This window comes from Olea europaea, chromosome 3 (genome assembly GCF_002742605.1).
Source record: "Olea europaea var. sylvestris chromosome 3, O_europaea_v1, whole genome shotgun sequence".
In the NCBI taxonomy this organism is placed as follows: domain Eukaryota; kingdom Viridiplantae; phylum Streptophyta; class Magnoliopsida; order Lamiales; family Oleaceae; genus Olea; species Olea europaea.
Window position 1 is genome coordinate 362584 of NC_036239.1, and position 14368 is coordinate 376951.

Genomic DNA, 14368 nt, shown 5'->3' on the forward strand with positions numbered 1-14368 from the left:
TGTTATGAGAATGTCTCGCTTTTTGGCTATAATTGTATGAGTCTATTATATGAATATTAAACGATATAAACTTGATGTTTGGTAAAAATGTTTAAAGGAGAAAGTATAACTATTTTTGAACTCTTCCACTCATTGAGTTGTCAACTTATATTTTTCTGAAATTATTCTTACGGGTAATATTGATCATTGATAGCTCGAAGAGCCTGGTGATTTAAGAGTTAGAGCCGCATGACATATTGAGTGATATACTTCATTTTGGTAAAATATGAAGTAATTATTTTGGGCTCATTGCACTATGTTTTTATAAACATTTGATTTTGTCGCATATTTTGTAGTAACTCATAGTCAGCTTTGATGGTGGATCTAACATTTATCAGCATCTACTATCGGCGCAAGTCACATTTCAGGTCCATAGGGTGATTCGAGACGGGTCGTGTCAACATATATTTTGATTTGTCTCAAAATGCTATTGGAATGAGACCCAAGATCTTCAAATATTTTCCTATTTCTTGCCATTCAAATGTTGTAAACGGTGCTAGCCAATGCGATGCTTTTGGCTTTACTTTGTCAAGAAGTCCCTCGAGCCTCCTTTATAATCCACTTTAATAAGCTTGCTAACATAAACATTGAGTGTGCAATATCCATCCACTTTTGGATCTGTCCCCAAAACGAAGCACTAAATGGACAAGCAAAGAACAAGTGCTGGGTTTGGTTTCCTCCATCCACCCACAAAAGATGAAATTTCTGTTAATCTTCAGGTGATGTGAATTATACTTGGTAAGTGGCTTTGCTTGGACACTCAACCAAAGGATAAAAGAGTGCTTCGATGTGACGAACCCTTTCCAAGCATTCGCTGCCTAGGTTTTCATCGATCCCTTCGACCGAGAATAATCATTATATTGTGGAATTTTAAGGCAATCCCCACTTAATAAGTGTATTTTTATACACTTATCTAGACCATTAAATTGAAGTATTTGTCAGTGATTTCAATGAGTTATAGCTTAATGTGTTAATTATGTTTGTTAAGTTGAACTCAATGCAAATTGGTAGAATTGGAAGAAATGAACAAAAAATGAGTAAAAGGAAAGAAATCTAAAGTTTGGGGACCAAAGCGTAAAAATACTATAGTTGATTCGGAACATGAAATTTGGAGGCCAAATGAGTGAAATAGAATTGTAATATTTTCACAAATCAATTTCTAGTCGAAAAAGTTATGCCTAGAATTTTTAGCCTCAACTTGAGACCCATTTTGTGGATAGCAAATATTCGAATTGGAAAAAATTGTACTTCTAGAAGAATTGTAGTTCTTTGAATTACCTTTTCATCTTACTTTGAATCACTTTAATCAAACATCGAGAGAGAAAGTTATGATTAAAATACCGAACGTTGCTAAAGGACAATAGCACGCAAAACGGCACCCACACATGGGGCCATTCATGGCAGGCTCGTGAGACACAAATTTTATGACCTGAGAGCCATATGGTTCAGTGACGTGCATGTGAGCTTTTTTTGCAGACGAAGCAATAGTTTCCTTTCATGATTTAAACTCTCTGGGACTCAAATTGGACACCATTTTGACCTATTTTTCGACTCTTATAAATAAAAACAAGGGTTACACATTAAAAAAAATCTTCTCTTGCCTCTTCATACACAATACTATCATCAAATTCATTGACAACAAGCCGTGTAATTCTCAATGTAACCATAGCTGGAAGCCTGGAATTGTAAATATAGATAGCCAAAAACATTCCATTCCTTGTACGACGGCTCTCACCAATTCGGCCCTCCCGATGTAAAACAATGAAATACGTGTCCGTGTGTTAATGTATGCCATAATCTTATCCAAAAATGATGCAAAATGTTTAACTTTCAATTTTTCAGCCGCGAGTGGTATCCCTAAATATTTAAACGGCATGGTCCCCTTAGGCATGCCCACAACATCTGTATTACCACCAATTCTGCCCTATGAATGCCTGCTATATATAGATTGGATTTATTAACATTAACATTTAATCACAAGCAATTACGGAACTTAGACAAGCAATGCTATGAGCACTGAAATAACATCACCCCTGGAGAATAGCAACAAATCATCAGCAAAAGCCAAGTGCATGATATTCAAGAGCCCAGACTTTGGATGATAATTGAATTCACTGTTGCTAGTAGCTCTCTTCAATGATCTTGACAAGTATTTAAGGCAAATCACGAATAAAAATGCGATAAGGGATCACCTTGTCTAACCCCCTTTTACCTTTAATGAAACCGAATAAGCTTCCATTAAGAACAAATAAGTAAGAAGGTGTAGAAATATATACCATCACCCACCGAATGAATCTTGCTGGAAAATTCAGTCCTTCCAAAATTGATTTAAGAAAGCTCCAATCGATAGAATCATATGCCTTTCTTAGATCAATCTTAACAGGAATATTTTGTACACTTTTGGCAGCAGCTAGCAAGAAAAGGCTGATAGCATAATTAATACATACCACGTATTTTCCGTCAATAATTTTGCCTTTTAAGGACTTTTTGATAGCATATAGTTAATAGCCTGAAAATGATCTTTACTTTATTATAGTTAATAGACTTTCGGATGATTAAAACTTTCATGATCTTTACTTTATAATAGCCTGAAAATGAGATAGAGGACTCGTATGATCTTAAACATTATATATATATTCACGTTACCAAAAATGCCAAAAAGGCATGAAGTACACTAATAAAGTTGGTTCGATTCTCAAGCTAAAATGTTCAATGTTCAATCATCAATTCATTCACAATTACTATTAAACCAAAGTGGGCAGTACTCAAGTTAATTCCTTTATATATATATATATATATATATATATATATATAGATATATATTTGCAGGTAATCTGAATTACAAAATTGAAAGACTATTTTTGCTGTCCCATTTGCTACGTTTGCAAATTAAGTAGCAAATAGCATCACTGTACTAAATCCATTGTAATTTACTTAGGAAAAATTTAATAGAGCAACAAGACTAGAGAAATAATCTTCAGTGCATGGAATTGTAAGGCCTCCCATTGGATGATTATATCCAAACTCTTCTTCTGCCCAATGCAACAATTCTTGAAATAATGGATGGTTCGAGAAAGATATTGGAACGACGTAACGCGTGTATTCTCCACCTACATAAACTGTAAAATAGCCTTTCGGAACATCATTGACACCAGTCAATATGCTTCCCTTCCTGGGAGATATTGTTCGGCGAAGTTTTTCTTTAGCATTTGCAATTCTATTTTTTCTGATTCTCATTTTTGCACAAGAGTAGAGAAATTAAAACAAGGAGACTCAATAAAAGGATTAAAATGATTTAAAGATTTAGATTGACTTGTGTTGGAAAGAAGAACTTACTAGCCGAGTATATATAGATAGGGATATACAGTACAATTCTTGAATTGAAATAAGAATAAGAAAAGTTAGGAGACATATCAGGTGAAGTAATTGGCAAGGGATCCCATGGTTTTGACTAATATGTCGAGGATCGGTATCACTGTTTATTGAGGATTTCATTTTGCATACATTTTATCAGACTCAGATAAGCTTGAATACCATTTTTTTCTGTTGGACTAAAGCCCATGGGGTAGATTGGGTGTTTTGAGTTCGAGCCTTTGGTAGATGTCGAGCGACAGTTAAATTTCGACAAGTAGCCCAACCCTTATATAAACTTATATGTCAAAATTTAACTGATGTGAAATATAACATTAATTAAATGAATGTTACATTCCATACAAAACCTAACTTTAGTCTTAAGTAAGCAAATGGTGGATTTTGTTGTGAGACAAGTTTTCGCATTAATTATAATAGATTTTTAACGTTCGGGATTGACATTACTTGTCTTTATGCATTTTCGTTTTATGTCAGTGCTTAGCTTTTGAGCATGTAGGTCCGGCTGATTCATATCCCATTATACAATGTGACACATTTACACTATTCAAGGACATGTTATGGATTACCATAGTATTGCCTCCATATGATTTAGTTGCAATAAGATCTTGATGTTTGATTTGTGTTCTCTAGCTTCTTTATGTGACTACAAGTGCCTTTGAATCTGATTTTTCTGGATATTTATATAAAGGACTTGGACGTGGTGCATAGTGCTATGGTAGTGATCTTATGATGAAAATTATTCGTGCTAGGATGAAAATTGTGTACATGTTGTGTGTGCCTTAACTATCACATATTATATTAGTCGTTCTCAAGTTAATTCATTGCAGTGACTAGTTTCAGGCCTTCTGCTGCTTGAATGATATGTAGCCGCTGCATTTGTAAGTTCTTCTATTTTGTATTCAAGCCTGTCATATTTTTCTGTTTGATGGATAAGTGATTCAATGCCGGCAGAAGTCTTTGTAACTTGATTAGCAATGTTTTTAGATTCGAATGGAACTTGAAGTAGGATTATCAGGTGATGAATTTGTTATAGCGTTAAACTGCAGATGCATGGTGTGACCAAGATATTTCGAACTCCATCTTCCATGGACTTTCTTGTTCTTTCTACATCTCTGTTTATCCCTTTTTTCCCAGAAAGTCATATTCCCTTGTCTATGTAAGACATAGACTAGGATTTGGGACTTTATTATTATAATTTCCGTTGAGTAGGTGCTTATCATGCTCATATAGCACAATATGCATTAGAAAATGGTATTAGAAGTGAGGTGTTAAGTATAGGAAGATGTTAAGAATTGAGATTCCATCTTAAAGGGTCAACCTTGTCAGGAGATAGTCCAATTTTTTATAAGTTGGTCTATATTTTCATCTTTATTCGATATGGGATTTCATCCCTTAATATGTCCCCACAAGATGATAGCTCATTTGAGCAGACAAATCTTGAAATTTGTATACTCATTTATTGAGTTTTAATTGAATCGAATCACTCGTTGAAACTTAATAGGCTCTGATACCATGTTAAGACTTGGGGTTCTATCTTAAAAGGTCAACATTGTCGAGATGAGTAGTCCAATTCTTTATAAATTGATCTATATTTTTATTTTTATTCGATGTGAGATTTCATCTCTTAACGAAAGATAAGTGAAAAATAAAATAAAAAAGTGAATCACGCCACCTATAATTTATTTATTTATTTACTTAGTAGTGTATATTTTTTTCATATCAGGGATAAAGAAATAGAAAAAAATACTAGATAATTTGAATCAAGAGAGATAACAAGCTTCCCCCCTATAACGGGATGGTTTTTATAGTCCTCAACGAAGAGATAGAATTAAGCAAGACAAAGAGGAGAAAGTGTAATTAGTCTGTGAATAACTGAGAGGGGGGATGCGAATTTACTTCTCATCTTGGTTCATTGAATGGCAGTTTCTGTTTTTACTATATCGACGTAAAAAAGGTGTTGAATTATATGGTTCATTTATATGCCAGATCATTTAACTATTATTACTAAATTTGAAGTACTATAAGATTTGCTATAATTTACTAAGTGATGCTACCAAAAATCGTACCTGTAGATTTTTCGAGTTTGATGACTGATGCGAAGCACAAACGTGATCTTCCGGTACCTGAAACAAAGGCAACGAGGTGTGTTCTCGTCACCCCTCCGATACTTAAGTCAGAGAGGGAATTTTGTGCGTGATGCTATGTGCTGGAGAACAATGAAAAAACGTACCTGAATAATGACTTAATGTTCTGTATTTATAGTAGTAAGTGACATTCTCCTAGTGGGACTCAACTAGCTGGATGTCCTCATCTGTTGGAGTCCTGAATAGTTAAGGAGTTTGTTGAATTCCATAATTATATGTGGGATAGAATCCTTGCAGGAGTTAAAAGTCCTAATTGCGTAGGAATTCTAAAGAGTCAACCATCGTCGGTTGTGAGGGGAGCATATGCCCGAGGACTGTGATGCTCGAGGACAAAATATTTGCAATATGCGAAGTAGCAGGCGATGTGGTCGGGCTTAGTGTCGAGGATACACATGCTCGAGGACACCGTAGATGGATTTACAGCTTTACCAAAAATAGTCGTCGGATAATGTGTTGATCGGGGATATTGGAAAATATCACCATCACTGGCCCCGTGCATATATGCTCGAAGACTTCGCTTGAGGATATGACGCAAAGAGACTGGAAATAAAAGCTCGAATTTTTAGCTCGAGGATTTTCTGAACGACTGTGATCACAAGGCTGATGTGTACTGACGTCAGCCCTAGAATAGGAAAAGGCGATAAAAACTGTTAGGGGTGGATGTAGGACACGTGTCCAGATCTGACGGTCGGGGTAGTGACCTTTGGGCTTCCTGCTCCTGTTGCCTATAAATACCCTATCCACATTTCATTTTTCACTTTTTACTTTTAGTAAACTTCTCTCGCTAATCGTCGGGATTGGAACTTTGAGTTTTTAGGCATCGACTTTAAGGTAAGACCTCGAGTTTTTAAGTTATTCTTTAGGCATTTTTTACCTAGGTCAGGATGTCTAGTAGTAGCAGTAGTGAGTCTTCGTCATCATCCTCGAGGAGTACTCCCGAGGAGATAGGATGCTCGATCATACCTATGGCCGTCCCAATTAATGCCCAACCTTGGGTACAAAGTATCCCGACCCTTTTTAGGTACCCCGAGTTTCCCGGTAAATTTAAGGAACATCTAGCAATATCGACGGCTAGGGAGCATGGGCTCATGCCCAAATGTGATATTAGGATGCCAGGGGTAGAGGATAGGATGGCCTTTGCTCAGGATGGAGAGTTCGTGATTTTTAGGGACTCGTGTTCGACCTGAAACAGCTTCCTCAATATACTTGTTTTGCTTACCTTTCGTCCCGAGGAGGATTTAGATTACCGAGGATGCCCAGTTCTTTGAAAGGATGGAAAGAAAAGTGGTTTTATGTCGTACCTCAGGATAATGACCTTCCTTTTAGTCCTAGGTGGGTTTTGCCCGACACTCCCAAATTTTGTGAAGGCCAGGTCTATTTCGAGTCTTTAGAAAGGCATAGGGTAATGTTAGAGAACCTCGAGCCTCTTGTATATGATATAGATGACATCCTCGGTGATGACGTTCTCGATCTCGCGGATGTGAAAGGCACTAAGGGTAGGACTTTTTTGCCTTCTTCTTTACTGATCTATCCTTGAACGTATAATTGTGCTCTTTTTAATGACTTGTTTTTTGCAGAGATGACTTTTGATCCTTCAGCCCTCAGAGAGGGAAGAAGAGAGCTCGGGACTTAGGCCCCGAAAATATCAGAAGTGGGCCAGGGGAAACTTCTGCCCGGGGACATACCCCGACCACACAGGCCACTGAGACTCCTACTAATCCACCTCGGTCACGTCCTCGACCAAGGAGTACTCCCGAGGTTGTTGACCTCGAGGATGAGGTCCCACCTATGCCCTCTTTGCAAGATTAGGATCCTGACTGCTGTCCTCTGGTGTCCAGCATCGTGGACAAGTATCGAAAGGACCTCGATTTTGATGAGGGCATGAAGGCTCTGGAATCTCTCACTCTGAAGGTAAGCTCGCTCAATTTACTTGGTGTAAATATAAGGTTTAAACGATGTGTTAAATGATGTGATTGCTTAAGCTCGGGTTTATATTGTGTAGGCTCTGAGCATTGCCCGAGGCCTTTCTCTGAAGGGGAAAGATGAGGCCCAAAAAACCACTGAACTCGAGGACGTTTCTCAAGCACATGAGAAGAGGATAGCCGACTTGGAGGCTGAGCGCTTTCTTCTTCAGAAGGAGCTCGAGGACTCGAAGAACGATGTCCAGAAAGCTCGAGAAGAGGCTAGAGCTGCCAAGGGCGAGGCCGAAGGTTTAAAGCTCGAGATCGAGCGTTTGAAGATTGACTTTGAGACTCGCCTGGCTGAAGCTCGAGGGGTTGCGATCGAGGACTTCAAAATGTCCGAGGAGTTCAACGGTCTTAAGGGAGAGTACGCCATAGGCTCGTACTTCCATGCCTTTAAGGAAGCTCGGGCATTTTTGAGATCGAAGCCCGATGCTAAACCCGAGGATTTAAAGAGCATCCCTGAGGTTGCTGATGTCCTCGAGCTTTCAGAGTCCGAGGAAATCGTGGAGGACCATGACGTCGACATCGACGGCGAGGATGCAGTGGAGGAGCAGGGGAGCACAGCCTTGGGAGAAAGGGCCGAGGACTTAGATTAGTTTATGTCTTTTCTTATGATGACACCCCTTTCTTTTTGTAATTTGAACATGTATTTTGCTCGATCAAGTATTTTTCTTTTTGCTGTGTACTGATGTCTCGATCATGACAAACTCAAATAGCTCGATGTAAGATGGTTAAATAACTCGACGCCTAGAGTAGTTAAAACATATCGAGGACTCAAATTGTAAAATCATTTTGGAACATCAAGTGTTGAACTCGGGCATGTAGACAAGTTATCCCAAGGACTCAAATTGTAAAATCATTTTGGAACATCAAGTGTTGAACTCGAGCATGTAGACAAGTTACCTCAACGACTAATTAATCATCTCGACGATTGAGAAGAAATAACTTAATTTTAAACAAGTTATAATGTCGAGGACAGTGGTGAATGTAGGATGTAGTTTTCTGGACACTTAACACTCGAGGACTAATCTCGAGGGATGGTATTCCCCGAGGTGTACGAAGATTTGTGACCGACCTCTGTACAGAAGTACATCCCGAGCTTTCACTTTGGAACCTAGACAAAAATTAATGATGCATATCCTCGGGATGTTTAGTTGCTCGGGGCTCCCAGGTTTTGGTGCTTGCTCGGGGCAAGGCTTTTAATGGCTTGTCAAGGACAAGGCTTAGGGTGGCTTGCTCGAGGGCAAGGCTTACATTGGCTTGTCGAGGACAAGGCTTAGAGGGGCTTGCTTGATGGCAAGGCTTACATTGGCTTGTCGAGGACAAGGCTTAGGTCGGCTTGCTCGAGGGCAAGGCTTACATTAGCTTGTCGAGGACAAGGCTTAGGGGGGCTTGCTCAATGGCAAGGCTCACATTGGCTTCTCAAGGACAAGGCTTAGGCAATTCCTGAACGCAAAGCAAACTATCGGGCTGTTATACCCGAGGCTTGGATTTATTAATTGCTTGGACTGGACTCGAATTTATATTGTATCCAAGCTGCCTACGTAACCAAACGGGATCAAGCCGAACGTAGTTCATTACAAAAGAAAACGGAAGAAAACGGAAAACATGCATGGGCACGCAAGCCCGCTAAACTAGAAATAAAATGCAAAGGCACGCAGGCACGAAGAACCAAAAACAATATTCAGAAGAATTAAAAATGCAGGAAAAGAAAATCTCCTAAATGGCATTGGGAATATTACTTGTAATATATTTTTAGATTATCGACACTCCAAAGCCTTGGAAGAGGTCTAACCGAAGTGTCTCTTAGGCTATATGCTCCTTTGCGAACCTGTCGTATGACCTCAAAGGGTCCTTCCTAGATGGGCCCGAGCTTCCCTAAGGGATGACCTGCTGCTTCGGCCCTCCTCAAGATCAAGTCGCCAGTTCTGAATCTCCGAGTCTTGACTTTGCTATTAAAATGTTTTGCTGTCTTAGTTTGGTAAGAGGCCACCTTTATAGCAGCTTGCTCCACTACTTCTTCCAAAAGATCAAGATGTTCAGTTGTATGCTCCGAGGTTTCTGGCACGAGCCTCCTATGGCTCAGGAGTCTAATTTCCACCGGGACCATTGCTTCAATGCCATAGGCTAACATAAAAGGGATTTCTCCTGTGGTTGTCCTATGAGTTGTTCTATACGTCCAAAGTATAGAAGGCAGCTCGTCGGACCAAGAACCCCTAGCATTGCTTATTCTTGTTCGGAGCTCTTGTAATATGATTCGATTTGTTACCTCGGCCAGACCATTGCTCCGAGGATGCAAAACTGATGTCAGACAGTGATCAATCCCAAGGTTTGAGCAAAAGTCCCTAAACTGTTGATTGTCAAATTGCCTACCATTATCGGTGATGAGGACCTTTGGTATCCCAAACCTGCAAATGATAGATCTCCAAGTGAAGGCTCTTAGCTTGTGCTCCGATATTGTGGTGAGAGGTTCGGCCTCTACCCATTTTGTGAAGTACTCTACTGAAACAGCAACAAACTTTAATTGACCTCTTGCCACAGGAAAGGGGCCGAGGATATCAACTGCCCATTGTTCAAACGGGGCCGAACAATTAATGTTGGTGAGGTCTTCGGCTGGTGAGTGGATAACATTACCAAACCTCTGGCACCTATCACATCTTTTAACATATCCTGAGGCGTCTTTTTTCATAGTTGGCCAATAGTACCCATATCATACGAGTTTAAAGGCCAATGCCCTGGCTCCTTGATGATTCCCGCACACACCTTCATGAACTTCAGCAAGGGCCTGGGATGACTCTGATGGTCTGAGGCATCTTAGGTGTGGAAGAGTAATACTTCTGCAAAAGAGGACACCGCTGATCATGCAGTACCTAGGAGCTCGAGCTCTGATGCTTCTAGCCAACTTGGCATCACTTGGTAGATTTCCACTTGTGATGAATTCTATGATTGGGTCCATCCAGGATGGTTTGTTGTCAATGTCCATGATGTCGAGGATTTGATTGATGCTGGGTTCTGTGATGATTTTAATGTGAACTGTTCTGTCAAGGCTGTCTACCCCCATGAACACAAGCCTGGATAATGCGTCGGCTTTTTCGTTGTCCTTTCGAGCAATTTTTGCAATTTCACAACTCTTGAATTTTCGTTGAAGATCCTGAACCTTCATACAGTACAAACTCATTTTCTCATCTTTCCTTTCAAATGATCCTTCAATCTGTCCGACCACCAGTTGTGAATCGCTGCATATCTTTACGAACTCGAGCTCAAGGCAAAGGGCTAGCTCCAGAGCAATAACGACGGCCTCATACTCGGCCTCATTATTGGTTGCTTCAAACTCGAACCTAAGAGCGCATTGGATCTCTGTTTGTTTGTCAGGGTTGACGATGATGACCCCTGCGCCCGAGCCCGAGGAGTTCGATGCTCCATCCACAAAAATTTGCCAAGTGTCCAAATTAGTGCTCATGCTCGAGCTGTCACCTGGCCCCCGAGGCCTAGGGGTTAGTTCTGCAATGAAGTCGGCTAGTGCTTGGGCTTTGATAGATGGGTGTGGTTTGAATTCCATGTCAAATTCTCCAAGCTTGATTGCCCATTTCATTAGTCTTCCCAATATGTCCGGCTTCTGAAATATATGCCTAAGTGGTTGATTAGTGAGCACCACAATAGGGTGAGACTGAAAATACTGCCGGAGTTTCCGTGCTGCTATAACCAGGGCAAGGGCAAGTTGTTCTGCCAAAGTATACCTTGTTTCCACATCTAATAGGACCTTGCTTACATAGTAGATAGGTCGTTGGACTTTGTTAACCTCTTTCACCAAGACCCCGCTGACCGCGTTTTGAGATATGGCCAAGTACAAAAATAAGGTGTCACCAGGCTCAGGCCTAGTGAGAATAGGAGGAGATGCCAATGTTTGCTTAAGCTCCTGAAAAGCTTTCTCACAGTCTTCACTCCAATCAAAGCCCTGGTTTTCTCTAAGGACTTTGAAGAAGGGATAGCACCTGTCTGATGCTCGAGACATGAACCTGTTCAAGGCTGCTATCCTACCAGTCAACCTCTGTACCTCTTTCTTGTTCTTTGGTGATTCCATAGACGCCAAGGCTTGTATTTGTCAGGGTTGGCCTCTATCCCCCGATGAGTGATAATAAAGCCCAAGAACTTGCCCGAGGCCACGCCAAATGCACATTTTGCGGGGTTCAACTTCATTCCGTACTTTCGCAAGGTGTCGAAAACCTCTTCAAGATCTGAAATATGCTGGTCCACCTGTTTGCTCTTGACCACCATGTCATCAACGTACGCCTCCACATTCCTTCCAATCAAGTTAGCAAAGACTTTGTTGATGAGCCTTTGGTATGTTGCCCCTACATTCTTCAAACCGAAAGGCATGACCTTATAACAGTATATGGCAGAATCGGCCATGAATGATGTCTTTTCTTGATCTTCCTCGGCCATGAGGATTTGATGATAACCAGAAAATGCATCCAAATACAGCTTATGTCCAAACGTGCTATCCACCAAGTTGTCAATCTGCGGTAGGGGATAACTATCCTTTGGACATGCTTTATTAAGATCTGTGAAGTCAATGCAGACCCTCCGCTTACCATTGGCCTTCTTCACTAAAACAATATTGGCAAGCCAATCGAGATATTGGACCTCCCGAATGAATTGAGCACTAACGAGTTTGTTAATTTCTTCACGAATGACCTCTCGACGTTCTGGGGCAAACTGTCTTTTCCTCTGCTTTACTGGTCTAGCCCTTGGGCTAATGTTAAGCCTGTGGACTGCAATTTTAGGGTCTATCCCTGACATATCCTCAACCTTCTAGGCAAAAACGTCAATGTTGCGAGATAAGCAACCAACAAGTTCTGTCTTTAGGGTGACGTCAAGATCCCGACCAATCGTCACCTTCTTATCATGTTCGAGCTCAATTTCCATCAATTCTTCGACAGGAGCAAGTCGGACTTGTTGCCCGGCCTCGGGCTCCATCCTCGAGATTTACATGACGTCGTTATTTATTTCCCGAACGCTGGCAACATAGCATTGTCTGGTAGCTATCTGGTCTCCACGGACGACCCCAACGCCATTACTTGTTGGAAACTTCATGGCTTAGTGGAAGGTAGACACAATGGCTTTAATCTTGTTTAGGAGTGGTCTTCCCAGAATAGTGTTATAGGCCATTGAGACACGTACCACTTGAAAAGATGTCATCTCCGTAACCTGTTTCTGGTCAGAACCCAAAGTTAGAGGAAGCTCGACGACACCCTCTGGAGTGATGACTCCTCCCCCAAACCCCTGGAGAGGAGTTTTAACCGATTTGAGCTGCTGAGATGAGATTCCCATTTTGGCAAAAGCTTCTTGTGAACGTATATTGGCCACACTCCCGTTGTCAACCAAGATTCTCTTTACTTCAAAATTGGCCACAATCATTGAGATTACCAAGGCGTCATCATGTGGAAGTGATACACCTTCTAAGTCCTTGGTCCAAAAAGTAATATCCTCCATCTTTCCATGAGGCATCCCAGAGGCCAAGGCATATTGTCGGGCATATTGTTTTCTTCCGCTGTTGGAGTCTCCTCCCGAGGCAATACCCCCAATGATGATATTGATGGTTCCAGCAGTGGGTTGACCATCCCTTTTTGCCTCAGGGGCTTTTTCCCTGCCACGATCATTTCTCCGGCGTTTGTCGTTATCGACGTAGGAACTCAAGAGTCCCCTTTTCATAAGGGCTTCAATCTCCCATTGCAGGGCCTTACAGTTCTCCGTGGTATGCCCATGATCCCGATGGAACTCACAGTACTTGTTCATGTCCCTGGATTCTGGTGGTGACCTCATTCTGACAGGCCATTTGAGTTCCTTCATATCCTTGATCTCCATCAATATATTGGTCTTTGACGTATTTAAACGTGTGAATGACGTCGGGGGAACCTCCTGTCTCTATTTTTTTCGATGTTGTTCTTCACGGGGGTTCGGGTCGTGCTGTCGTTTATGCTCGACCCTATCATGGGGTGGTCCAACCTTTCTCGGGTTTAGTGTTTCCTCCATATTTATGTACTTCTCAGCTCGGGTAAGAAGCTCGGTCACTGTCTTTGGCGGAGTTTTGGATAAAGACATCTTGAAAGCCTCGCACTTTATGACATATGTGAGGGCAGAAACTGCTGCAGTTATGTGTAGGTCAGGAATCTGAAGTCTTTCCTTGTTGAACCTGGTCATGAAGTCACGTAGGGTCTCATTTTGCCCTTGTCTAAGTTGCATGAGGGAAGCCGTTGTCTTCCTGATGCGTTTACTGTTTGCGAAGAAAGTAGAGAACTTGTCCGCCAAATCCGAGAATGAGGCTATGGAGTTGGGCTCTAAGGTTGAGAACCAATCCCTAGCAGCATTCGTCAAAGTTTGCGGGAAGGTCTTGCATATCACCTGATCTGGTGCGACCTGTAGATTCATGACGTCCGTGTATACGTTAAGATGATTGATTGGATCGGTGGTCCCATCATATTCTTTGATCCTAGTATACTTAAATCTGTCTGGCATGGGGAATGTTAATATCTCGGGAGTAAAGGGAGTGTTGGGACTGAATCTTGTCGTCCCTTTGTTGCCCTGAAGTAGGCCCGTCGTAATTCCTTCTTGAATAATCCTATCGAGTTCCCCGGACTCCATGGTCACTGATCTCGAGGCCGAGGTCACATGTGGTATACCTGAGGCTCTTGCTCCGCCATTGTCAGGGACATGTCTTTGAGCTCGAGCATCAGCCATAAAACCCCCATGGGGTGCTGGTGTGGGTGGCGGATGCGAATTTCTTTAACTTAGCAGCTAAGTCAGTGTGGCGACCTATTGTCTGAGCTCTTCAAAGGCTCCAGCAGTGAC

General features: G+C 41.4%; 2 protein-coding genes across 2 annotated transcripts; both read right to left on the minus strand.

Annotated features, from left to right (window-relative positions):
• Nucleotides 1-2973: 2973 nt before the first annotated feature.
• Nucleotides 2974-3276, minus strand: LOC111391160 (auxin-induced protein 15A-like). Its single transcript, XM_023016310.1, has one exon. The coding sequence runs from the start codon at nt 3274-3276 to the stop codon at nt 2974-2976; it is 303 nt and encodes a 100-aa protein (XP_022872078.1).
• Nucleotides 3277-12616: 9340 nt separating this feature from the next.
• Nucleotides 12617-13384, minus strand: LOC111390955. The gene has a single exon (XM_023016086.1). It carries the CDS (start codon nt 13382-13384, stop codon nt 12617-12619), a length of 768 nt encoding a protein of 255 aa, XP_022871854.1.
• Nucleotides 13385-14368: the final 984 nt, after the last annotated feature.

Coding starts and splice junctions, on each gene's coding strand:
- LOC111391160 (XM_023016310.1), bottom strand. CDS start 3,276: ATGAGAATCAGAAAAAATAGAATTGCAAATGCTAAAGAAAAACTTCGC.
- LOC111390955 (XM_023016086.1), bottom strand. CDS start 13,384: ATGGAGATCAAGGATATGAAGGAACTCAAATGGCCTGTCAGAATGAGG.